Raw genomic sequence first — 24,910 nt, 5'->3', positions numbered from 1 at the left:
CAAAAATAGTACCTAAGCTAGAACTAGGCCCTTAATAAATGTATATTTATTGAATCCTCCTAGATAAACTGCTTATGTCAGCCCATGTGAAGGACTACAAAAGCTTATTTCACTGTGTTAAGAATTCCTTTATACCTAGTTTACCAAAACATTGTATGTCACATATGTAGATAATCAGTACTCATATTTTTTTTGTACTCATTTAAACACACACACCCCAGAATCTATACATATTATATTCAAGGAATCCATTCAAAATATTGGACCAGGGTTGCAATGGTGAAGATAGAAGTTATCAAGTTCCAGGTATATTTTGAGGGTAAAATCAGTAGAATTTCCTGATGGATTGGATAAAAGGACTGAGGAAATGGGGACATCCTAGGTGGTGCTAGTGGTAAAGAACCCACCTGCTAACGCAGAAGACTTTACAGACGTGGGTTTGATCCTCAAGTTGGGAAGATCCCCTGGAGGAGGGCATGGCAACCTACTCAAGTACTGTTGCTTGGAGAATCCCATGGACAGAGGAACCTGGCAAGCTATAGTCCATAGGGTCACAAAGAGTTGGACACAGAGATTATTCCCATGCTTACCAGTTGAGCTACTGAGAAATAGATTCCCTGAGCTGCTGCTGCAAGCTTGAATGGGAAAATAGGAATTTGTCTTTGGATGTAGGGAGTTTGTGATTTTATACACTCAAATGGAGATAATAGGTTGGAAGTTGAACAACAACAACAAAAACATTGTCAGAAATTTGAGAGAGAGGTCAAGGTTAAAAAATAAATAAATAAATGTGGGTGATGTTAGCACACAGATCATGGATGGGAGGAGTTCACTCAGGCAGTGAGTCTGTATGGAGAGGAAAATCAAGGAGGCATTCAAATATTAAAACACAAAGCAGGAGCAGGTTGAGGAAGAAAGAATAAAGCAGACTTATGAACGAGAAACCAGAGGAGTAAAATGAAAACTCTGGCCTCAGTGTACTTTTGGATGGAGCATAAGTGTTTAAAGAAAGTGAAGTCGCTCAGTCGTGTCCGACTCTTTGCGACCCCATGGACTGTAGCCTATCAGGCTCTTCCGTCCATGGGATTTTCCAGGCAAGAGTGCTGGAGTGGATTGCCATTTCCTTCTCCAGGGGATCTTCCCGACCCAGGGATCGAACCCGGGTCTCCCTCATTGCAGGCAGACGCTTTACCATCTGAGCCACAAGAGAAGCCAATAAGTGTTTAAGCCAATCACATTATCACCATCTCCTCTGACAGTGACTGGTTTTCACAGGTCAGGTTCCCTGGAACGCAAACCCTGGGTGGAGATATGTGCGTAGGGTGTTTATTGGGGACAACTTTGAAGATCAACACCAGTACAGGATAAAGGATCAGAATTGTACAGATGGAAGAGTTGAGCTGCAATGGGTCACAGTAAAAGTTTGAGCCCATAGTGAGTTTTGATGCTGGGGTGGTCTTTTAGAGCTCCTCCTACTTTAAGGCAAGGGACTTCCAAGTGGTGTAGTGGTAAAGAATTCACCTGCCGAGGCAGGAGACTCAGGAGATCCAGGTTCACTCCCTAGATCAGTGATATCCCCTGGAAAGGAAATGGCAACCGACTTCAGTATTCTCGCCTGGAAAATTCCATGGACAGAGGAGCCTGGTGGGCTACAGTCCATGGGGCTGCAAAGAGTCAGACACGACTGAGCAACTGAGCATGCACGTGCACATTAAGGCAAGGGAGCCAAGTCTTTATATCATCATGGATAAATAAGAGACAAAAGAAAAATGGTTATTTACATACTTCTTTATGATTGCAATTCCTGGAGAAGGAAGTAGTAACCCACTCCAGTATTCTTGCCTGGAGAATCCTATGGACGGAGGAGCCTGGTGGGCTACAGACCACAGGGTCGCAAAGAGTCGGACATGACTGAGCAACTTCACTTTCACTTCACTTTATGATTGCAATTAACTTTCCACGTAAGTATCATGTGCTCAGTCCATGGGGTTGACTCTTTGTGACCACATGGACTGTATTTATACCATCACAGCAACCATTACTGAATACAAAGATGCCTCTAAGGAAGAGGAGGAAGAAGAGACGAGTTGTGTGAAAAGTCTTTCTGATATTCAGGGAAATTCTCAGTGTGAATTCATCCAAGAACTAACAGCCACCCAGATTCCCAGCAGTTACAAGTACTTCAGCCATGAAGTAGAATTTCTAAGGAACACACCTCCAATTACTATACTTTGACCTAAAAATGAGAAACTGAAATTGAATCTGACTAAGGACCTATACAGGGATGTCTCCTGATACAGCAACCAGAGTGATTTTGCTCTCTGGTAGAGAAGAGAGAAAGAAGCAGACAGAGAGAGAAAGAGAAAGGAAAAGAAAGAAAGAGATTCTGGAGCAGAAAATTTTGTTTTTTACTGACTCCTTTCTTCCCCAGATTGGGATATTGTTGGAAAGAAAACATTTTTGGTACTTTAGGAGCCAAATTGTGGCCAAAAAGGCAAATAATACTGATATACCTAAGAAGTAAAGCAGAAACAATGGAAGAAACTTCTTGATGGCAGCGGTGAGCTGCTGAATTAATGCTGCTTCCATGTTCCTCAGAATTTGTGCCAAATGAAATAATAAATGTTTGGTATTTTTAAATCTCTGCTAGTAAGACATTCTTTTACTTGCCACTGATAAAGTTCCATATCATTCATTTTTCCCCAGTTCTTTGCCTCTATTTTCCTGTCTTATCTTCATATAGAACCTGTGATGCCTCCTTTTTAAAGTTCTTTCTGATTACTAATCCCAGGAAAATCATTTGGAGGGGTCCGTATAGGTGCCTGGCTGACATGAAACACCCAATGCTCACAGTAATAGTCTCCAAGAGTAGGACTTTGAAGGAGTGTATGTGTGTGTGTGTGTGTGTGTGTAATATTTAGTCTTAAAAGGGACCTATCCAATGTTTTCTACATGTCAGGCACTGTGCTGATCACTTTAAGTATACTAATTGACTCATTGGAAAAGATTCTGATAGTAGGAAAGATGGAGGGCAAGAGGAGAAGGGGTTGACAGAGGATGAGATGGTTGGATGGCATCACTTGACTCAATGAACATGAGTTTGAGCAAACTCAAGGAGTTGGTGATGGACAGGGAAGCCTGGAGAGCTGTAGTTCATGGGATCGCAAAGAGTTGGACACAACTTAGCAACAGAACAACAACAACGTAATTCCCACAGTTCAGTTCAGTTCAGTCGCTCAGTCACGTCTGACTCTTTGTGACCCCATGGACTGCAGCATGCCAGGCCTCCCTGTCCAACACCAGCTCCCTGAGTTTGCTCAAACTAATTTCCATTCAGTCAGTGATGAGTGAGTTCTTCGCATCAGGTGGCCAAAGTATTGGAATTTCAGCTTCAACGTCAGTCCTTCCAATGAATATTTAGGAGTGATTTCCTTTAGGAGGGACTGGTTGGATCTCCTTGCAGTCCAAGAGACTCTCAAGAGTCTTCTCCAACACCACAGTTCAAAAGCATCAATTCTTCAGTGCTCAGCTTTCTTTATAGTCCAAATCTCACATCCATACATGACTAATGGAAAAACCATAGCCTTGACTAGAAGGACCTTTGTTGACAAAGTAATGTCTCTGCTTTTTAATATACTGTCTAGATTGGTCATAACTTTTCTTCCAAGGAGTAAGCATCTTTTTATTTCATGGCTGCAGTCATCATCTGCACTGATTTCGGAGCCCCCAAAAATAAAGTCTGCCACTATTTCCACTGTGTCCCCATCTATTTCCCATGAAGTGATGAACCGGATGCCATGATCTTGGTTTTCTGAATGCTGAGGTTTAAGCCAGCTTTTTCACTCTCCTCTTTCACTTTCATCGGAGGCTCTTTAGTTCTTCTTCACTTTCTGCCATAACGGTGATGTCCTCTGCATATCTCAGGTTATTGATAGTTCTCCAAGGAATACTGATTCCAAGTAGTGTTTCATCCAGCCCAGCATTTCTCATCATGTATTCTGCATATAAGTTAAATAAGCAGGGTGACAATATACAGCCTTGACATACTACCTTTCCTATTTGGAACCAGTTTCTTGTTCCATGTCCAGTTCTAACTGTTTCTTCCTAACCTGTATACATATTTCTCAAGAGGCAGATAAGGTGGTCTGGTATTCCCATCTCCTTCAGAATTTTCCACAGTTTATTGTGATGCACACAGTCAAAGGCTTTGGCATAGTCAATAAAGCAGAAATAGATGTTTTTCTGGAACTCTCTTGCTTTTTTGATGATCCAGTGGATGTTAGCAATTTTATCTCTGGTTTCTCTGCCTTTTCTAAAACAAGCTTGAACATCTGGAAGTTCACAGTTCACATATTGATGAAGGCTGGCTTGAAAATTTTTGAAGATTACTTTGTTAGCATGTGAGATGAATGCAATTGCATGGTAGTTTGAGCATTTTTGGCATTGCCTTTCTTAGGGATTGGAATGAAAACTGACCTTTTAAAGTCCTGTGGCCACTGCTGAGTTTTTCAAATTTGCTGGCATATTGAATGTAGCACTTTCACAGCATCATTCTTTTAGGATTTGAAATACCTCAACTGGAATGCCGTCACCTCCACTAGCTTTGTTCATAGTGATGCTTCCTAAGGCCCACTTGACTTCACATTGCAGGAAGTCTGGCTAGGTGACTGATCACACCATCGTGATTATCTGAGTCATGAAGATCTTTCTTGTACAGTTCTTCTGAGTATTCTTGCCACCTCTTCTTAATACCTTCTGCTTCTGTTAGGCCCATATCATTACTGTCCTTTAAGAGCCCATCTTTGCATGAAATATTCCCTTGGTATCTCTAATTTTCTTGAAGAGATCTTTCAGTTCAATTCAGTTCAGTTCAGTCACTCAGTCGGGTCCAACTCTTTGCGACCCCATCAATCACAGCATGTCAGGCCTCCCTGTCCATCACCAACTCCCGGAGTTCACTCAAACTCATCCATAGAGTCGATGATGACACCCAGCCATCTTATCCTCTGTCGTCCCCTTCTCCTGCCCCCAATCCCTCCCAGCATCAGGGTCTTTTCCAATGAGTCAACTCTTCACATGAGGTGGCCAAAGTATTGGAGTTTCAGTTTCAGCATCAGTCCTTCCAATGAACACCCAGGAATGATTACCATTAGAATAGACAAGTTGGATCTCCTTGCAGTCCAAGGGACTCTCAAGAGTCTTCTCCAACACCACGGTTCAAAAGCATCAATTATTTGGTGCTCAGCTTTCTTCACAGTCCAACTCTCACATCCATACACGACCACTGGAAAAACCATAGCCTTTACTAGATGGACCATTGAGGGCAAAGTAATATCTCTGCTTTTGAATATGCTATCTAGGTTGGTCACAACTTTCCTTCCAAGGTGTAAGCGTCTTTGTATTTCGTGGCTGCAGTCACCATCTGCAGTGATTTTGGAGAAAAAAAAATAAAGTCTGACATTGTTTCCACTGTTTCCCCATCTATTTCCCATGAACTGATGAACCAGATGCCATGATCTTAGTGTTCTGAATGTTGAGGTTTAAGCCAATTTTTTCACTCTCCTCTTTCTCTTTCATCAAGTGGCTTTTTAGTTCCTCTTCACTTTCTGCCATAAGGGTGGTGTCATCTGCATATCTGAGGTTATTGATATTTCTCCCAGCAATCTTGATTCCAGCTTCTGCTTCTTCCAGCCCAGCGTTTCTCATGATATACTCTGCATATAAGTTAAATAGCAGGGTGACAATATACAGCCTTGACGTACTCCTTTTCCTATTTAGAACCAGTCTGTTGTTCCCTGTCCAGTTCTAACTGTTGCTTCCTGACCTGCATATAAATTTCTCAAGAGGCAGGTCAGGTGGTTTGGCATTCCCATCTATTTCAGAATTTTTCACAGTTTATTGTGATCCACACAGTCAAAGGCTTTGGCATAGTCAATAAAGCAGAAATAGATGTGTGTGTGTGTGTGTGTGTTTTTTTGTTTTTTTTTTTTTGGAACTCTCTTGCTTTTTTCCATGACCAAGCAAATGTTGGCAGTTTGATCTCTGGATCCTCTGCCTTTTCTAAAACCAGCTTGAACATCTGGAAGTTCATAGTTCACATATCACTGAAGCCTGGCTTGGAGAATTTTGAGCATTAATTTACTAGCATGTGAGATGAGTGCATTTGTGCGGTAGTTTGAGCATTCTTTGGCATTGTCTTTCTTTGGGATTGGAATGAAAACTGAGCTTTTCCAGTCCTGTGGCCACTGCTGAGTTGTCCAAATGTGCTGGCATATTGAGTGCAGCACTTTCACAGCATCATCTTTCAGGATTTGAAATAGCTCAACTGGAATTCCATCACCTCCACTAGCTTGGTTCATAGTGAAGCTTTCTAAGGCCCACTTGACATCACATTCCAGGGTGTCTGGCTCTAGGTGAGTAATCACACCATGGTGATTATCTGGGTTGTAAAGCTCTTTTCTGTACAGTTCTTCTGTGTACTCTTTCCACCTCTTCTAAATGGCTTCTGCTTCTGTTCATTTCAGTTCAGTTCAGTCTCTCAGTCGTGTCCAACTCTTTGCGACCCCATGAATTGCAGCATGCAAGGCCTCCCTGTCCATCACCAACTCCCGGAGTTCACTCAGACTCACGTCCATCGAGTTAGTGATGCCATCCAGCCATCTCATCCTCTGTCATCCCCTTCTCCATATTCAAAAGCAGAGACATTACTTTGCCAACTAAGGTCTGTCTCGTCAAAGCTATGGTTTTTCCTGTGGTCATGTATGGATGTGAGAGTTGGCCTGTGAAGAAGGCTGAACGCTGAAGAATTGATGCTTTTGAACTGTGGTGTTGGAGAAGACTCTTGAGAGTCCCTTGGACTGCAAGGAGATCCAACCAGTCCATTCTGAAGGAGATCAGCCCTGGGATTTCTTTGAAAGGAATGATGTTAAAGCTGAAACTCCAGTACTTTGGCCACCTCATGTGAAGAGTTGACTCATTGGAAAAGACTCTGATGCTGAGAGGGATTAGATCCATACAATTTTTGTCCTTTATTGAGCCCATCTTTGCATGAAATGTTCCCTTGGTATCTCTAATTTTCTTGAAGAGATCTCTAGTCTTTCCCATTCTGTTGTTTGCCTCTGTTTCTTTGCATTGATCACTGAGGAAGACTCTCTTATCTCTCCTTGCTCTTCTACAGAACTCTGCATTCAGATGCTTATATCTTTCCTTTTCTCCTTTGCTTTTCATTTCTCTTCTTTTCACAGCTATTTGTAAGGCCTCCCCAGACAGCCATTTTGATTTTTTGCATTTCTTTTTCTTGGGGATGGTCTTTATCCCTCTCTCTCCTGTACAATGTCATGAACTCCATCCATAGTTTATCAGGCACTCTGTCTATGAGATCTAGTCCCTTAAATCGATTTCTCTCTTCTACTGTATATTCATAAGGGATTTGATTTAGGTTATACCTGAATGGTCTAGTGATTTTCCCACTTTCTCCAATTTAAGTCTCTATTTGACAATAAGGAGTTCATGATCTGAGCCACAGTCAGCTCCTGGTCTTGTTTTTGCTGACTGTAGAGAGCTTTTCTATCTTTGGCTGCAAAGAATATAATCAATCTGATTTCGGTGTTGACCATCTGGTGATGTCCATGTGTAGAGTCTTCTCTTGTGTTGTTGGAAGAGTGTGTTTGCTATGACCAGTGCATTCTCTTGGTAAAACTATTAGCCTTTGCCCTGCTTCATTCTGTACTCCAAGGCCAAATTTGCCTGTTACTCCAGGTGTTTCTTGACTTCCTACTTTTGCATTCCAGTCTCCTATAATGAAAAGGACATCTTTTTTAGGTGTTAATTCTAGAAGGTCTTGTAAGTCTTCATAGAACAGTTCAACTTCAGCTTCTTCAGCATTACTGGTCGGGGCATAGACTTGGATAGCCGTGATATTGAATGGTTTGCCTCGGAAACGAACAGAGATCATTCTGTCGTTTTTGAGATAGCATCCAAGTACTGCAGTTAGAGCTGGACATGGAACAGACTGGTTCCAAATAGGAAAAGGAGTACGTCAAGGCTGTATATTGTCACCCTGATTGTTAACTTATATGCAGAGTACATCATGAGAAACGTTGGGCCAGAAGAAGCCCAAGCTGGAATCAAGATTCCTGGGAGAAATATCAATAAACTCAGATATGCAGATGACACCACCCTTATGGCAGAAAGTGAAGAGGAGCTAAAAAGCCACTTGATGAAAGAGAATGAAGAGAGTGAAAAAGTTGGCTTAAAGCTCAACATTCAGAAAACAAAGATCATGACATCTGGTCCCATCACTTCATGGGAAATAGATGGGGAAACAGTGGAAACAGTGTCAGACTTTATCTTTTGGGGCTCCAAAATCACTGCAGATGGTGATTGCAGCCATGAAATTAAAAAACACCTACTCCTTGGAAGAAAAGTTATGACCAACCTAGATAGCATATTCCAAAACAGAGACATTACTTTGCCAAAAAAGGTCCATCTAGTCAAGGCTGTGGTTTTTCCTGTGGTCATGTATGGATGTAAGAGTTGGACTGTGAAGAAGGCTGAGCACTGAAGAATTGATGCTTTTGAACTGTGGTGTTGGAGAAGACTCTTGAGAGTCCCTTGGACTGCAAGGAGATCCAACCAGTCCATTCTGAAGGAGATCAGCCCTGGGATTTCTTTGGAAGGAATGATGCTGAAACTGAAACTCCAGTACTTTGGCCACCTCATGCAAAGAGTTGACTCATTGGAAAAGATTCTGATGCTGGGAGGGATTAGGGGCAAGAGGAGAAGGGGACAACAGAGGATGAGATGGCTGGATGGCATTACTAACTCGATGGGCATGAGTCAGAGTGAACTCTGGGAGTTGGTGATGGACAGGGAGGCCTGGCATGCTGTGATTCATGGGGTCACAAAGAGTCAGACATGACTGAGCAACTGGACTGAGCTGAGTGTATGTACCATTTCAGGTTCCTATGCAATATTGCTCTGGACCTTGCTTCTATCACCAGTCACATCCACAGCTGGGTGTTGTTTTTGCTTTGTTTCCATCTCTTCATTCTTTCTGAAGTTATTTCTCCACTGATCTCCAGTAGCATATGGGGCACCTACCAACCTGAGGAGTTCATCTTTCAGTGTCCTATCTTTTTTCCTTTTCATACTGTTCATGCAGTTCTGAAGGCAGGAATACTGAAGTGGTTTTCCATTCCCTTCTCCAGTGAACCACATTTTTTCTGAACTCTCCACCATGACCCATCTGTCTTGGGTGGCCCTACACAGCATGACTTACAGTTTCATTGAGTTAGACAAGGCTGTGGTCCATGTGATTAGATTGGTTAGTTTTCTGTGATGGTGATTTTCAATTATCTGCCCTCTGATGGCAGAGAGGGCAATGGCATTTCACTCCAGCACTCTTGCCTGGAAAATCCCATGGACGGAGGAGCCTGGTATGCTGCCATCCATGGGGTTGCTAAGAGTAGGGCATGACTTAAATGACTTCTCAGCAGCAGCAGTCCTCTGATGGAGAAGGATAAGAGGCTTATGAAAGCTTCCTGATGGGATAGATTGACTGAGGAGGAAACCAGGTCTTGTTCTGATGGGCAGGGCCATGCTCAGTAAATCTTTAATCCAATTTTATCTTTATGGGTGGAGCTGTGTTCCCTCCCTGCTATTTACCTGGGACTTCCCTGGTGGCTCAGATGGTAAAATGTCTGTTTACAATTTGGGAGACCCGGGTTCGATCCCTGGGTTGGGAAGATCCCCTGGAGAAGGAAATGGCAATCCACTCCAGTACTCTTGCCTGGAAAATCCCATGGACACAGGAGCCTAGTAGGCTACAGTCCATGGGGTCGCAAAGAGTCGGACACGACTGAGCGACTTCAGTCACTCACTCCCTCAAACTATGGTAGAGGTATGAAGATAGTGGTGACCTGTCTCAAAAGAATCCAGGCATGTACTGCTACACTCCATGCCCTCAACCCTGCAGCGGGCCATCACCGACCCACGCCTTCGACGGAGACTCCGGGACACCCACAGGCAAGTCTCCCGTGGGGTCACTGTTCCTTTCTCCTGGGTCCAGGTGCACAAGGCTCTGTTGTGCCCGGCAAGAGTCTATTTCCCAGTCCCATGTAAGTTCTGGCAGCTCTATAGTGGGGTTAATGGCGACCTCCTCCAAGAGGGTTTATGCCATACCCACACCCAGAGCCCCTGTCCCTGCGGCAGACCACTGCCAACCTGTACCTCCACCAGAGATGCTCAAACACAGTTCTGTCTCTGTCTCTGTGTGGTCCCTGGGTCCTGCTGCACACACGGTTTGTTTGAGCCCTCTGAGCATCTCTGGTGGAACTGGGGTTTGGTTCTAAATGCAAATTCGCCCCTTCTACCATCTTGCTGGGGCTTTTCTGACCTTGGACGTGGGGTATCTCCTCTCTGCCGCTTGCCGCTCCAGAGCCACACAGCCACAGCTCACCACTCCAGCACCACCTAATTCCCACAATAACCTTATAAATCATTTCTGTTATAATTATTTCCATTCATAGACAAAGAAAGAGAAGCACCGGGAATTTCAGTGCCTCATCAGAGGCTATTCGTCTCTAAGTCACAGAAGCAGAATCCAAACACGGGTTGTGAGTTTCCACCCAGCAAAAGGAAAGAAAATTCTACATACAAACCGCATTCTTAATATAATGATATTTAAAGCACTGGGTGAGTAAATGTAGTTTCTTTTTGACAACAACAAAATATTTTTTCTAATTATTTTTTGAGGGAAAGCTTTCCTTTTTAAAATATTTGGCTGCCCTGGGTCTTAGTTGATGCATGTCGAATCTAGTTCCCCAACCAGGGATCGAACCTGTGCCCTCTGCTTTGGTCTCTTGGAGTCTTAGCCACTGGATGCAAAGGGGCTGCACTGGCTGCACCCATTCCCAGGAGGATCCATTGGTTCCCAGACTCACTCTTCCTAAAAGAAAGTCTACTTCTCAAGGCAAAAAGAGTCTGGAAAATTTTATGACTTGTCAAAACCAAAACAAGTTGACAGAAACGTTATTATTTGAGGTAATGGTAATTCCAAAGAGAACATTGTGAGCTTGCTCCCCCTCGGCCCCACCCCAGGTGCATAATCCTGTGAGTGTTCACACAAAGAAGAGTTTGAGGGGAGAAGACAGAGGCGCCTTGCTTACCATCTGCTGCAGGACATGACTGCCTGTGGGGTTGTGGGTAGAATTCTCATCAAGAACATGTTCTGAGGAAGGAACAAGTTCTCATTCATGACTCTAGTCGTGATAGATTCCTGGAACATTTTCCCTTTGCCCTAAACCTTTATCTGACAGGAAATAATTGCATAACACTGAATATTGTGCAAAGCAATGTCACTATCATCAAAGTGATTATCATCAAAGATTGTGAAAGGGTTAGGGTTCTTTACAGAAGTTTTCTACTTTCTTAATATTAAAAATTATGTTTCAGGGAGGGAAGGGTGGGAAGAAGAGATTGTTAGGGAGATTGGGATGAACATGTACACACTGTTATATCTTAAATGGATAATTAAGGAACTACTGTTTAGCACATGAAACTCTGCTCAATATTATGTGGCAGCCTGGATGGGAGGGGAGTTTGGGGGAGAATAGTTACATGTCTATGTAAGCCTGAGCCCCTTCACTCTTTACCTGAAACTATCACAGAATTGTTAATTGGCTATACTCCAATATAAAATAAAAAGTTTAAAAATTAATTTAACAATGAATTATAACTACTTCCCAAGGAACCATACCTTAAAGAAAGTGAAGCCTGAAAGAGGATAAGGATATAACTTATAATTCCAAATTTGACTTTGGAATTTGGGATGTATTTTCACAAGACTGGAAATAATTTATTTTTTCCCTTTCTTATTTTTACTTTTCACCAGTATGTGCTACCTATTTAATTTTTAAGAGTATATATTACCTATATAATTTTCAATCACTTTTTCATCATAGACAAAATTATCTGGATATAAAGAGTTTTATGTATTAAAGTATGAGTATTAACTTCAAATATATAAATTCCGAACATGAGAACTAGATAGAAAATTCTAAGGATAGGTACAACAAATTTTAGCTGCTAACTGACAATCTAGAGAATTCTCATATGGATGAGTCAACTTAATGAACTTAAAGTGTATATATATATATGGGCTTCCCTGGTGGCTCAGATGGTAAAGAATCCGACTGCAATGCGGGAGACCTGAGTTCCATCTCTGGGTTGGGAAGATTCCCCTGGAGAAGGGCATGGCAACCCACTCCAGCATTCTTACTTGGAGAAGTCCATCGACAGAGGAGCCTGACAGGCTATAGTCCTGAGGTCACAAAGCATTGGACATGACTGAGCAACTAAGCACAACACATATATAGGTATATTTATCAGAGGGATATGTTTTCAAACATTTATGTTTGTCTCCTTCTAATCAGATAAATCAGATTACATTTGTTTGAAAATATAAATTCAATTCACCGTAGTAAAAAGAAGTGTTATGCAAGTTCTTTCTCTCACTCAGCAAATTTCAACATGTATGACAATCAATTTGTGTTTTTTAAATTCCTCATGTTACACTTCTTGTTGTTGATATTAGATTTAGGCTTCCAAGTTGTATCATGTTAATAAAGTCTCAGAAAACATTTGACTTCCAGATATGCCCATTTCTGGTAAATTTATGTTCTACATTTTGATTAACAAAGATGTTCTAAGTGTAAGTAGATAACTGACTATTTGAATGTTCTTCAAATATTAAGTGATTGTTTTAGGGTCACACCTTGAAGTGAGTGTTATGACAAGGGACAAAGAAACTCCATGGAATCAGTAAAGGAGGAGAAGCATGGAGAAAAGTACATTTTTTGTTGTTGCTTTTCATAAGGGATAAGGTAAGTGATCACCACTATGACATTGTTTTCCATTTGTGATGTAGAGACATATTAATTAAAGGCATAAAGCACAGTCTTGGTCAAATGACACAGACAATTTTCTTTAGATTTGGCCAAAACCTTTGCAGTAAAGAAACACACAATACCAGGTTGTCCTTGTAGAAAAGGGTGGGTAAAAATACAACAAGAGAAAGAAAAGATCATGAATATCATTTTTTTGCTTTAGTGAATGATTAGAGTAAATGTATAGTTAGTCATCTCCCACTCTTTGAGACCCCCTGGACTGTACTCTGTTCATGGAATTATCTGGAGTGGGTTGCCATTTCCTCCTCCAGGGGGTCTTCCTCACCCAGGGGTTGAACCCACGTCTCTTACATCTCCTGCACTGGCAGGTGGATTCTTTACCACTGCACTACCTGGGAAGCCCATTAATTCATACGATAAATTCCAAATTTAAATGGCACCATCATATTTGCCTAGTAAATATCCAGAATGTAATCAAGAGCTCTAACACTGTTGTATCCATATTAAAGAAGAGGCATCAGTGGGAAGCTGAGGAAAGAAGCTGGACCAAGAGTGGGAAAATTTGAAATGAAATTTGTATCAATTTGGAGGCAAATCATTGTAATGAAGATACTGACATTGCTAGCCTTTATAGAACTAATTACTTTAATTAATTGCTTCTCTCTTATTGAGATTTCCTTTGTTGGGGCTACAAAATTTAATTCATAGGCCAGCATCTTTCTGTTACATTAATTCCTCAGATTCAGTCGTTTGATGTATTGCAATTTTCTTAAACTCCAAAATCCTTCGTTATCAAAATGATTGCTAAGTAACTAAATATTGCTTTGATGCTTTCAATTTTAATGCTCTGCCTTAAATTTTGTAAGCAGTATGCTCTGCTCATCCCTCCATTCTATAAGAAAGCTCTTTAGATAAAGCTTATGCATAGCTTTTCAATCTACAAAACAGAATCTGTTTTCTTGACTGTCTCTCTCAACTATAGTGAGATCCAGACCAAAATATTTGAAGAGAATGTAACTGGACAAGATTTCTTCAAATGTATTAGCTTTGAATTAAATATTTCATTCTAGTTGGTAGAGATAAGAATATTGCAGGTTCACAAAAGGTACCCGTATAACTGACTTTCTATGGATGGATATCAAGCTATTTTACAGTGTATGTAAATGTATTCTAATTTTTAAAAGAATAACATAGTCCTCAGTTTAGGATGATGTAAGTACAGTCATAAGTGCTGACAAGGGAATGAGGATAGAAATTTGCCAAATGGAATAAGATAAATAAAAGGGAACATTCCCATACAGAGAAGGAAAATTTTAAGAAAGGGGAAAAAAAAAAAAGAATTTAAATGATGATATAAGAAAGTGACAAAATGAGAGAAATAAACAAGATTGGCTTTTCCAGAAAAAGAATGACAAGTGATGAATTAAAATTTTGAGTGATGCCAACACCTAGTTAGTAGGAGGGATTTTTTTTAACAGCTTTATCAAGATATAGTTTACACACTAGAAAATTCATCCATCTAGAGTATAAGTCAGTGACTTTCAGTATATCCAGAGTTTTGTAACCATCACCACATGAATATTTTCATTATCCCCTCTAAAAATCTATACCCATTTGCTGTCACCCCAAAGCCCCCTTCTCCCCAGGGAGGGATTTTTTGATAAAACAGCTATCTCGTATTTATTTGCTCCCTAGGTTCTCCAGACCAGACCAGCTTTCGTTCCATTATTTGCTAAAAGAGCAACTCTCAACCAGAAGGAAAGATCATTAGCAATCAGGCCCAGAGAAAACATGGTCCTTGTGCAAACAGGTATCTATCTACAAACCTGGGCAGAAACTGAGTGTATCTAAGTTTCTTTATGCTCAGCTATTATCATTTATAGGATATCTAAATTGATGGTACTCAATACATGCTTGGGGCTTCCCTGGTGACTCAGTTGGTAAAGAATTTACCTGCAGTGCGGGAGACCTGGATCTGATCCCTGGGTTGGGAAAAACCCCTGGTGAAAGAAATGGCAACCTACTCCAGTATTCTTGCCTGGAGAATTCCGTGGACAGAGGAGCCTGGAAGGCCACAGTCCATGGGGTCGCAAGAGTCAGATACAACTCAGTGACTAGACCACCACCACCAATACATGCTTAGCAAATCAGTCATATTAAAATCCATTAGAGAGTTTGCTCAAAATATAAAATAAAAATATAGATTAAAGTGCTCACTTCAGCAGCATGTACACTAAAATCTGGGTGTGCCCCTCTAAAGCTCAGATTTGGGTCTTCCCTGGTGGCTCAGACAGTAAAGAATCTGCCTGCAATGCGAGAGACCCAGGTTCGATCCCTGGATTGGGAACATCCCCTGGAGAAAGGAATGGGCAACCCACTCCATTATCTTGCCTGGAGAATCACATGGACAGAGGAGCCTGACAGGCTACTGTCCATGGGGTTGCAAAGAGTTGGACACGACTGAGCAACTTTGACTCACTCATAGTAAAATTAGAACAATACAAAGATTAGCATGACCCCTAGATAAGGAGAATACACAAATTCATGAAACATTTCATTTTTTCACAGATATATGCTTCTCTTCTATACATTAAATATATGGCATTCTTCATGTCAATCATACTAAAAAAAGGAACTTGAAAACATAGATTATGCAGCATGCTGCTGCTGCTGCTAAGTCGCTTCAATCGTGTCCAACTCTGTGCAACCCCATAGATGGCAGCCCGCCAGGCTCCCCCATCCCTGGGATTCTCCAGGCAAGAATACTGGAGTGGGTTGCCATTTCCTTCTCCAATGCATGAAAGGGAAAAGTGAAAGTGAAGTCACTCAGTTGTGTCCAACTCTTAGCGACCCCATGGACTGCAGCCTACCAGGCTCCTCCGTCCATGGGATTTTCCAGGCAAGAGTACTGGAGTGGGGTGCCATTGCCTTATCCGTTATGCAGCATAAAGGTTAAATATTTAGTTTCAGTAAGTATGGAGTGGGGAACCTTGGAAACTGTATTTTTAAAGAGCTGCTTCAGTTCAGTTCAGTCGCTCAGTCATGTCCGACTTTTTGCCACCCCATGATTCGCAGCACGCCAGGCCTCCCTGTCCATCACCAACTGCCGGAGTTCACTCAGACTCATGTCCATCGAGTCAGTGATGCCATCCAGCCATCTCATCCTCTGTCGTCCCCTTCTCCTCCTGCCCCCAATCCCTCCCAGTATCAGAGTCTTTTCCAATGAGTCAACTCTTCGTATGAGGTGGCCAAAGTACTGGAGCTTCAGCTTTAGCATCATTCCTTCCAAAGAAATCCCAGGGCTGATCTCCTTCAGAATTGATTGGTTGATCTCCTTGCAGTCCAAGGGACTGTTAGGTGATTTTAATAATAATCAAGTTTTAAAATCACTGACAGTTTATATAAATGTATAAGCTAACAACTGAACTGTAAGTAAAACAGCAATAAAGTATATCAAGAACTAGTAAGAGAACCCTAGTGAGTAGAGAATTGCCCAGTAATAGAATGATCAGCATGGCATGGAATTAAGCTGAGAAATCTCATCTCCATGGTCAAGAAGCAGTTCTTAGGCAGAGGTTACTACAGAAATGTCTCAAAAGAAGACATTTCTGATAAGATGAATGGCACATAAGAAAGCACAGAGGTGGAATTAATTCAAAATCACACCTTAAGATGAAAGTTGGATAGACTTATTTGTAGCAGAGAGGGAAATAAGTTCAAGTGAAGAGAAAAGTTACAGGAAAGTCTGAGCTATGGAACTGAAGAGCTGTTTACTGTAAAACAGCCTGAAGATCAGCCTTCAGTTAAGTTCAGTTCAGTTTAGTCACTCAGTCGTATCCGACTCTTTGCGACCCCATGAATCGCAGCACACCAGGCCTCCCTGTCCATCACCAACTCCCGGAGTTCACTCAGACTCATGTCCATCAAGTCGGTGATACCATCCAGCCATCTCATCCTCTGTCGTCACCTTCTCCTCCTGCCCCCAATCCCTCCCAGCATCAAAATCTTTTCCAATGAGTCAACTCTTCGCATGAGGTAGCCAAAGTACTGGAGTTTCAGCTTTAGCATCATTCCTTCCAAAAAACACCCATGACTGATCTCCTTCAGAATGGACTGGTTGGGTCTCCTTGCAGTCCAAGGGACTCTCAAGAAGATCAGCCTTAGCAACTGACATTCTTAACTAATAATTTCTTTCCTGATAGGAAATATTTCAAGAAATAAGACTAAGGACAAAACTGGAAGATTTCTGGAATTCTCACTAAGAAGAGCTAAAGAAGGCAGAGGTTTAAAAGCCTGCTACTACTTCCAACAACCCAGAAACATGAAAATGTAATTTAAATGAGGTGGGTTTTTTTTTTTCCTCTCATCCCATATATTTTCTAGTAGAGGACTTATGATGCTGGGAAGTGGTTTTTAAGTAGCAAAAAAGATGAATGAGTGTGACACAATTGAGGATATTCAGTTTTCAAAAAAGTTGATCATTAGTATCTAAGATATAATGCTTCAAATAGTCGTGGTTTTCCCAGGGCCCTATTGCTTTTAAAAACAAAGTATAAGCATACAATATGTCAGACAGAGAAAAACAAATATCATATATTAACTCATATACATGAAATCTAGAAAAATTATATTGATGAACCTCTCTACAGGGAAGGAATGGAGACACAGACATAGAGAAGGGACTTGTGGATACAGTGGAGGAAGGAGCAAGTAGGATGAATGGAGAAGGTAGCCTTGACATATGTACATTGCCATGTGTAAAATGGATAGCTGGTGAGAAGTTGCTGTATAACAGGGAGCCCGGCCTGGCCCACTGTGATGATCTAGAGGGGAGGGGATGGGGAGAGGGGAGGGAGGCTCAAGAAGGAGGGAAAATACGTGCAATTATGGCTGAATCTCATTGTTGTACGGAAACCAACACAATGTGGTAAAGCAATTTCCCTCCAATTAAAAATACAGTTTTTAAAAATATTGCTCTGAATGTCCCGTTTCTCTTAATGTGAGTTTTGATTTCATTCTGCTTATGCCAGTGATTCTAACAGCACCTCCCCCAGGGTACACTAAGTGACAAGGACATCTCCATTCTCACCCACTCACAAGTTGCTCAATGTTCTGTAAACATATTTTTCATTGGAAGTAGCAGTTTAGAAATATGTCCAAAGGTTATAATGTCTTTCATAGAATTTTTTTAAAAAAATCTGTTTGCCATACAATTAGCATGAGAATTATCAGCAATTACAATGTTAACTCTTTTCACATCTATGTGTTCGCCTCTCTTCCTAGTTTATGTCAAAATTTAATGCTATTATTATAGGCAAAAGTTATCTTTTTTAGATTCTAAACAAATGAGTACTGGGGGTGTAATGTACAACAGGATGACTAGAGCTAACGCAGTGATGTATGATATATAGAAACATTAAGAGAGCAAATTTTAAAGAGTTCTCATCACAATGAAAATGTGTTTTTCTTTTTCATTATTTTTTATTGTCTCCATAGGAGAAGAGGAATGTTACCTTAATCTATTGTCATAATCATTTCATAATACACAGAAATCAAACTGTTGTCTTCAACTGAAAAAAAAAAAAAAAGTTAGCTTTTGTTCCTTTTCACCTAACAGTAAGTAATCAAAGCTTTTATGTTGTGATAAGGCCTTCTATTTTGGTGGATGTGTAAGATAGATTCTACCAAGGCAATATATAGTATGTGTCTTCAGTTATCAAACATTGCAGTTCATCTGAAGTTTTATGAATATTAATTTTGGCTTTAGTGAATGATTAAAGGAAATGCCAGGTCAATCAGATCCAATTCTCTGTGACACCATGGACTATATAGCCTGCCAGGCTCCTTTGTCCGTGGGATTCTCCAGGCAAGAATATTGGCATGGATTGCCATGCCCTTCTCCAGGAGATCTTCCCAACCCAGGGATCGAATCCCCATTTCCTTGAGAGGCAGGTTCTTTACCACTAGTGCCACCTGGGAAGCCCTTAGTGAGTGATTGGGTAGCTGTGTGTAATTTTACTCTTTGTGTGGGAACTTCTTGGATGAGTCAATTACACTTGGTGTTCGAAACTATGAATCTTACATATCAGTTATGTAAAACAAATTGTTCTCTGCACAAAAGAAAAAAGAGTTTCTAAGATTAAAAAAAAACCTGGAAGGACAGTTTTACTATTAATAATAATAATGAACATTTATATAGCTTTCACTCTATGCCAGACACTTTCTAAGTACTTTTAAGTATGTTAAATTAAATCTAATCCTTGGGGAGCTACTCTTAAGCAACCTTATAGATAAACTGAAGCCCTGAGAGGTTAAGTAATTTGTCCAAGAGGTAACAGTGAGGAACCTGGGATTCTTTCCAAGGAGTTTGACAACTGAGTCTATTCTCTTAAGTACTTTGTTATCCTGCTTTGAGGTCAGTTAGAATATTCCCATATTGTATTTTCAGATTATTTCTTTCCAAATGCTTTTCCTGCTTATACGACAATACTTTAGCCAAGAAAGTTTACCAACTTATTTTATTTATTCTTTCATTCAACAAGTATTTACTGAGTGTCTGTTAAACTGATGACTGGAATTTCATTACTCTATTTTCATCCATGTGAGTTAAATGGCTACCTCCTATTAAAAGTTGGAATACTATAACATTGATCTTTGACTTTGACATTTGGATAGATAGAATCTGCCATAAGGTCCAGCTTTGGCCTCAATGTATTTCAACATCATTTTGAAACCCCTGAAATTGTGCATGACCAATAAATTTATGATCTTTGTAGGTAATAATTACATAAAACTTCTACCACAATGTTGATAATTCAATCAAGACATGACCTGTGAATTTATTTTAATATTATGATATTTACTTATAATATGTGTTTTAGATATATCATAGAGTGAAAATTTTGTTTGTCTTTTACAAAAACAAATCCAAAATATTGATATTTGTACAAAGTCTCTTAAATCAAGGAATTATGAACCCATTGTAGCTCATAAGCCCTCATACATCCAACTATCTTAAATATATTTCTGGTATTAAAAATGTATGGCATTTAAAATGGGTACTTTTGACTCATTTTGAAATTTTCCGTACTCATTTATTATAGTGGTGGGAGGTAAAAATAATAAAAGTTTTCATTTTTAAACCTCACCTTTTTCTTCCTCAACTCTTGTCAGTGTTTATATTGCCCCTGAGAGTTGCATAAGAACAAAGGAGAAAGCATAGAAAGAAACACTGAATCCAGGACACAGGTACCCAGCAAAACTCTTGATCTTAGAATTCAGAAATGGGATTTTAACTTATCTTAGAATTCAAAAGTGGGATAATCGTCATACAAATGTACATTTGTGAGTTTATTTAAATTAAAAATGAAATAATATTTTTCCTATCAGTCATAAATCTAACTTGACTGCTTATCTTGACAATGAGGCCTAACTTTGAAAATCAGATTATTTGTAGGCACTTTCTAGAAATATAATTATGTAAGTCATAGTTTTGACAATAATAAAAAGTACTTTGAGGTTTTATATTGATAAAAGTATATTTAAATTAATAATATTTCACTTTTACCAAAGTTATTGATCATATCAGGTGATTCTAAGTAGAACTATAGCAATTAGTAACCACTTATAAGTGCCTTTTTTGCAGTGTTTCTAGACAATAAGAATGAGAATGACTAATAACTGAGTTCCAATTCCTTTTGCAATTGACCTAGTTTCCAGTGGTGTGCTTTCAATAGCATTAAGGAAGTCATACTCGATTCATCAGCTGATAGGTAATTAAGCTCCAGTATTCTTGCCTGGAGAATCCCATGGACAGAGGAGCCTACCAGGCTGCAGTCCATGGAGTCAAAAAGACTTGGACACAACTGAAGCAACTAAGCACAGCACAGCACAGGTAATTAAAATTATTTTTCAATGATGATTACAATGTGACCTTTGGCTTATAACTTAGATAACTAAATATTCAAATGATGATGTTATAACAGAACTTCTTGTGCTTCTTTCCTATTTTAGAAAAATATTTATTTTATTTGGTTGCACTGGATCTTAGTTGCAGCATGTGGGATCTTAGTTCCCTGATCAGGGATGGAACCTGGGCCCTCTGTATTGGAGCGTGGAATCTTAGCCACCAGACTACCAAGGAAGACCTCTATCTCTATGTGAACAAGACTTCTTGATGCTTGCATCGATAGAATAAGTTGAATAGGAATGTTCTAGAATAGAAATATAGCAGAGTAGAACATAGGAGAATAGAAAACATAGCAAAAGGATAGGTGAGATGTATGTCAATCTAGCAGTAAGTCATATTCATCCAAAGACACAGGATCTGATTGGAGGACCCAGATGGATGGAATATACAATTAATGTCATTTAGAAATGACTTTCAAATAAAATTTTTCTTATGTTTAATATTATTGAAATTATACTAGCTATATATAGTTTTGATAAAGAATATATTGACCATACTTATAATGATAGCTTGATCTAGAAAAATCTATTACTACTCAGAACTGGATAGGTACAAGAACATCTTTTATAGTTTTGATTATCTTTAGTTTCAGAATTGTATGATAGAGTGATCTTTAAAATATATTGAAGCAGTACTTCCCCAGTCGTCCAGTGGTTAAAACTTCACCTTTTAACACAGGGGGTACAGGTTCAATCCCGGGTCAGGGAGCTAAGATCCCACACATCTTGAGGCCAGAAAAATGTACAAAACAGAAGTAATATTATAAAAAATTCAATAAAGACTTTAAAAATGATCCACATCAAAAAAAAACTTTTAAAAAATAAAATATATTGAAGCACAAAATAACAAGGTAAAATTATGTGGGAAAAAAGGATGGAAATACAAGATTGAGTAGAAACAAGAATGATACTAAAATTTCCAACTTTTAAAAGAATAGATCATGTTGTTTTAAATGGATAATGGTAGGCAATAAATGACTGCAGTATTTACATTTCACTGACTACATTTTCAAAGTGGTATTTCACTTTATTTTTAAAATATCAGTATTTATATTTTTTGTTATCTTACTCATGATGAGAAACTTTAGAAGCTAAGCACGTGTGAAAGGTTACATGCTTAATAAAATTCTTTTGGAAATATAAGGAGGGAAAAGATTGAAGACCACAAAAATATGTAATATAAGCATTAGCAGAGAATGTGAAGAACATACTGTTTATGCTCTATGATAAATATTTTAAATGTATCTACTATCATTTTCAATTAAAAATCACAACAATAAAGTTATATAATACTTCAGATTTATTCTTCTACTCTAGAAATTTAAACTGTAATGGTGATTTTGCTTCATCAAAATGTGGATTTTTATACTTAGTCATTAGACAGTTGGCCAAAGTAAGGGATTGGTATATATCCAAAAAAGTATAATTATGCCTATGAAAAGTTACATGGAGCCTCCCTAAAAATCATTTATTATCTATTGTAAGTTTACTTTATTGCATATTAAGCTGGCAGAGAATGAAGATATTTATTTATGGCAATGTAGGAATGCAGGATGGAAGTGGAAAGAGCATAGTTTCTAGTGAGAAAAGAAACCAAATGAAGCTGTAGAGTTTTATCTTCGTTCGGCAAGTATTTGCCAGGTACCAAGGCCTCACACAATGTATTATTACAGTTTATTTAACCTAGCATTATATCAATCATAGTTTATTATCATCATTGGAATTATATTTTTAAAATTAATCTTTATTGGAGTATAGTTGATTCATAATGTTGTATTAGTTTCTGTTTACAGCAAAAGTGAATCAATTTTACATATACATATATCCACTCTTTTTTAGATTTTTTTCCCCATATGGATCATTACAAAGTACTGAGTAGAGTTCCCTGTGCTACACAGTAGGTTCTTATTAGTACCTATTTTATACATAGTAGTGTGTATGTCAATCCCAATCCCCCAGTTTATCCCTTCCCCTTCTCCCTGTGCTGTCCCCCTTGGTAAATTTGTTTTCTACATCTGTGACTCTATTTCTGTTTTGTAAATGAGTTCATTTGTACCATCTTTTTAAAGATTCTAAAGCTTATTTTCTTAGAAGATAACATTAATTGGCTTTATATTCTAGATGTTAAATGAACTAAGAAACTATAATAATGTATTAATGGGTTCATTTTCTTTCTAAATAAATATAAAGATAGCTATAAAAAGTGAAAATTAAGCTTTCAAACAATGGAGAGATTATCTTTATATTTATTTTGTTTAAAATTCTGGGATAAATTTTCCTTTGTTTTGTTAATGAACTCTATTGGTTAATGCTCAGGGAATGTGTGCTGTTCCCTGGACTTCCAGGAAAAGATCTGTGTTATGTATTTACATAAGTAGTTCTTAATTTCATCAAATCATATCATTTATTTTGATTTATTTTCTTAAAGATGTTTAAAGTTGCTGATTAACAACCACAACTAATATAGTCTCAACATGCTATTTTTCATGCCCTTTGAAAATTTGAGCAAGTGGATGGAAGTGATCTGCAATTGATTTTTTTATACTGGAAGTAGTTAATATGTTACAAAAATAAATGGTTGGCCGTTTACTTTCACTACCCATCAGGTAAAATAAAAACCAGGGATTCTGGAACAAGAACAGAGTTCAAGGAATCAAGGACTCAGACTCCCATTCTTTCATGTTCCTCTCTACACCATGAGGGGACATCAACTGCCTAATCCAGTCTTGATTCTGCTTTTCTTGCTCCTTCCCAGAGATGCTTCAGCTACCTCCAAACCGTAAGCAACATTTCCAGAAAATTCTATTGCCCTCCTCTCTCCCATTCTGTTATCCATTTCTTGATGTCTGTCTTTTTATTTCCTAATTCTCTATGAAATTATCTGCTGTTGAAAAGCATTGAAAAATGATTAGCACAGGTGGTAAAAGGTATACTCCCAGTTCTAGAAAACTCAGAGACACAAGGTGTCTCTTGTGAAATATCTGTGAAACATTCACCTGCCAAGATGATGGAATTCTACAATATTCACCAAATAAAAATATATAATTCCTACCAAAAAAAGGAGATAAATTCTTTACTGGCTAATGAAAAAGGCTGCAGTGTCTTGTCTTTGCCATTGCAAAGTGACATAATATCTGTGTCTCCTCCAAGTCGTGGGTTCCCAAGATGGATGAGACCTAAAGACAAGCCAGGATGTGTCAAGTCACTCAAAGTGAAAGTCAAGTCGCTCAGTCGTGTCCGACTCTTTGCGACCCCATGGACTGTAGCCTATCAGGCTCCTCCATCCATGGGATTTTCCAGGCAAGAGTGCTGGAGTGGATTGCCATTTCCTTCTCCAGGGGGTCTTCCCAACCCAGGAATTGAACCTGGGTGTCCCACATTACAGGCAGACGCTTTGCTGTCTGAGCCACCAGGGAAGCCCAAGGATTGAGTCAAGTCACTCAATCCTTCATCAAATCTTTAAAGGCTAGCATTATACTTTGAGAACATACAAATCAACAAAATGTGGGCTGTGACCTCAGTACCTCATAGTATAAAAGAGAGCGAGAGAGATGGTGCACAGAGAATGAAATAAAATGCAAAAACAGAACCAGGATTCTGTGGGAATTGTTGTTGTTCAGTTGCTAAGTTGTATCCAACTCTGCGACCCCCTGGACTGTAGCCCGCCAACGTCCTCTGTCCAAGGGGATTTCCAGGAAAGAGTACTGGAGTGGGTTGCCATCTCCTCTCCAGGGGATCTTCCTGGATCAGAGAACAAACCCCCATCTCCTGAGTCGCTAGGGAAGCCCTCTGTGGGAATACTGACAAATAATACCCAACTCCTCATGGGAACTTATATAAAGGAAGGGGCGTCACCAAAGTCTACATAAGGAAGTTGTTTTTGAGATGAGTCTTATGAAGCAAATAGAAGTTTTCCAGCTAGACCAAGACACTTCAGATAGATCGACAAGCATGAGCCACCAGAGCATCACAGAGTACAGTATGTTTGGGCTTTTCTAAATGATAGATAAACAGCAACAGAGGAATGATATTTT

General features: G+C 39.4%; 1 protein-coding gene and 1 non-coding gene across 2 annotated transcripts in view; both read left to right on the top strand.

Moving 5' to 3' along the window:
* The first annotated feature begins 15,368 nt into the window (after positions 1 to 15,368).
* Positions 15,369 to 15,472, top strand: LOC120858951. The gene has a single exon (XR_005719979.1). It is a non-coding gene; the product is annotated as a U6 spliceosomal RNA (small nuclear RNA).
* An 8,023-nt stretch (positions 15,473 to 23,495) lies between these two features.
* The window catches only part of LOC120858799 (pregnancy zone protein-like), a 57,491-nt gene continuing 56,076 nt past the window's right edge, over positions 23,496 to 24,910 (top strand). Inside the window, exon 1 of the mRNA XM_040235113.1 lies at positions 23,496 to 23,655. Coding sequence (XP_040091047.1) covers positions 23,573 to 23,655 — 83 coding nt within the window. The 5' untranslated portion in view covers positions 23,496 to 23,572. The remainder of the gene's footprint in view (positions 23,656 to 24,910) is intronic.

Source organism: Oryx dammah, unplaced genomic scaffold (assembly GCF_014754425.2).
Source record: "Oryx dammah isolate SB20612 unplaced genomic scaffold, SCBI_Odam_1.1 HiC_scaffold_29, whole genome shotgun sequence".
NCBI classification, from domain to species: domain Eukaryota; kingdom Metazoa; phylum Chordata; class Mammalia; order Artiodactyla; family Bovidae; genus Oryx; species Oryx dammah.
Note: the sequence above shows the minus strand (reverse complement) of the source record. Positions and strands in the feature narration are given on the sequence as shown.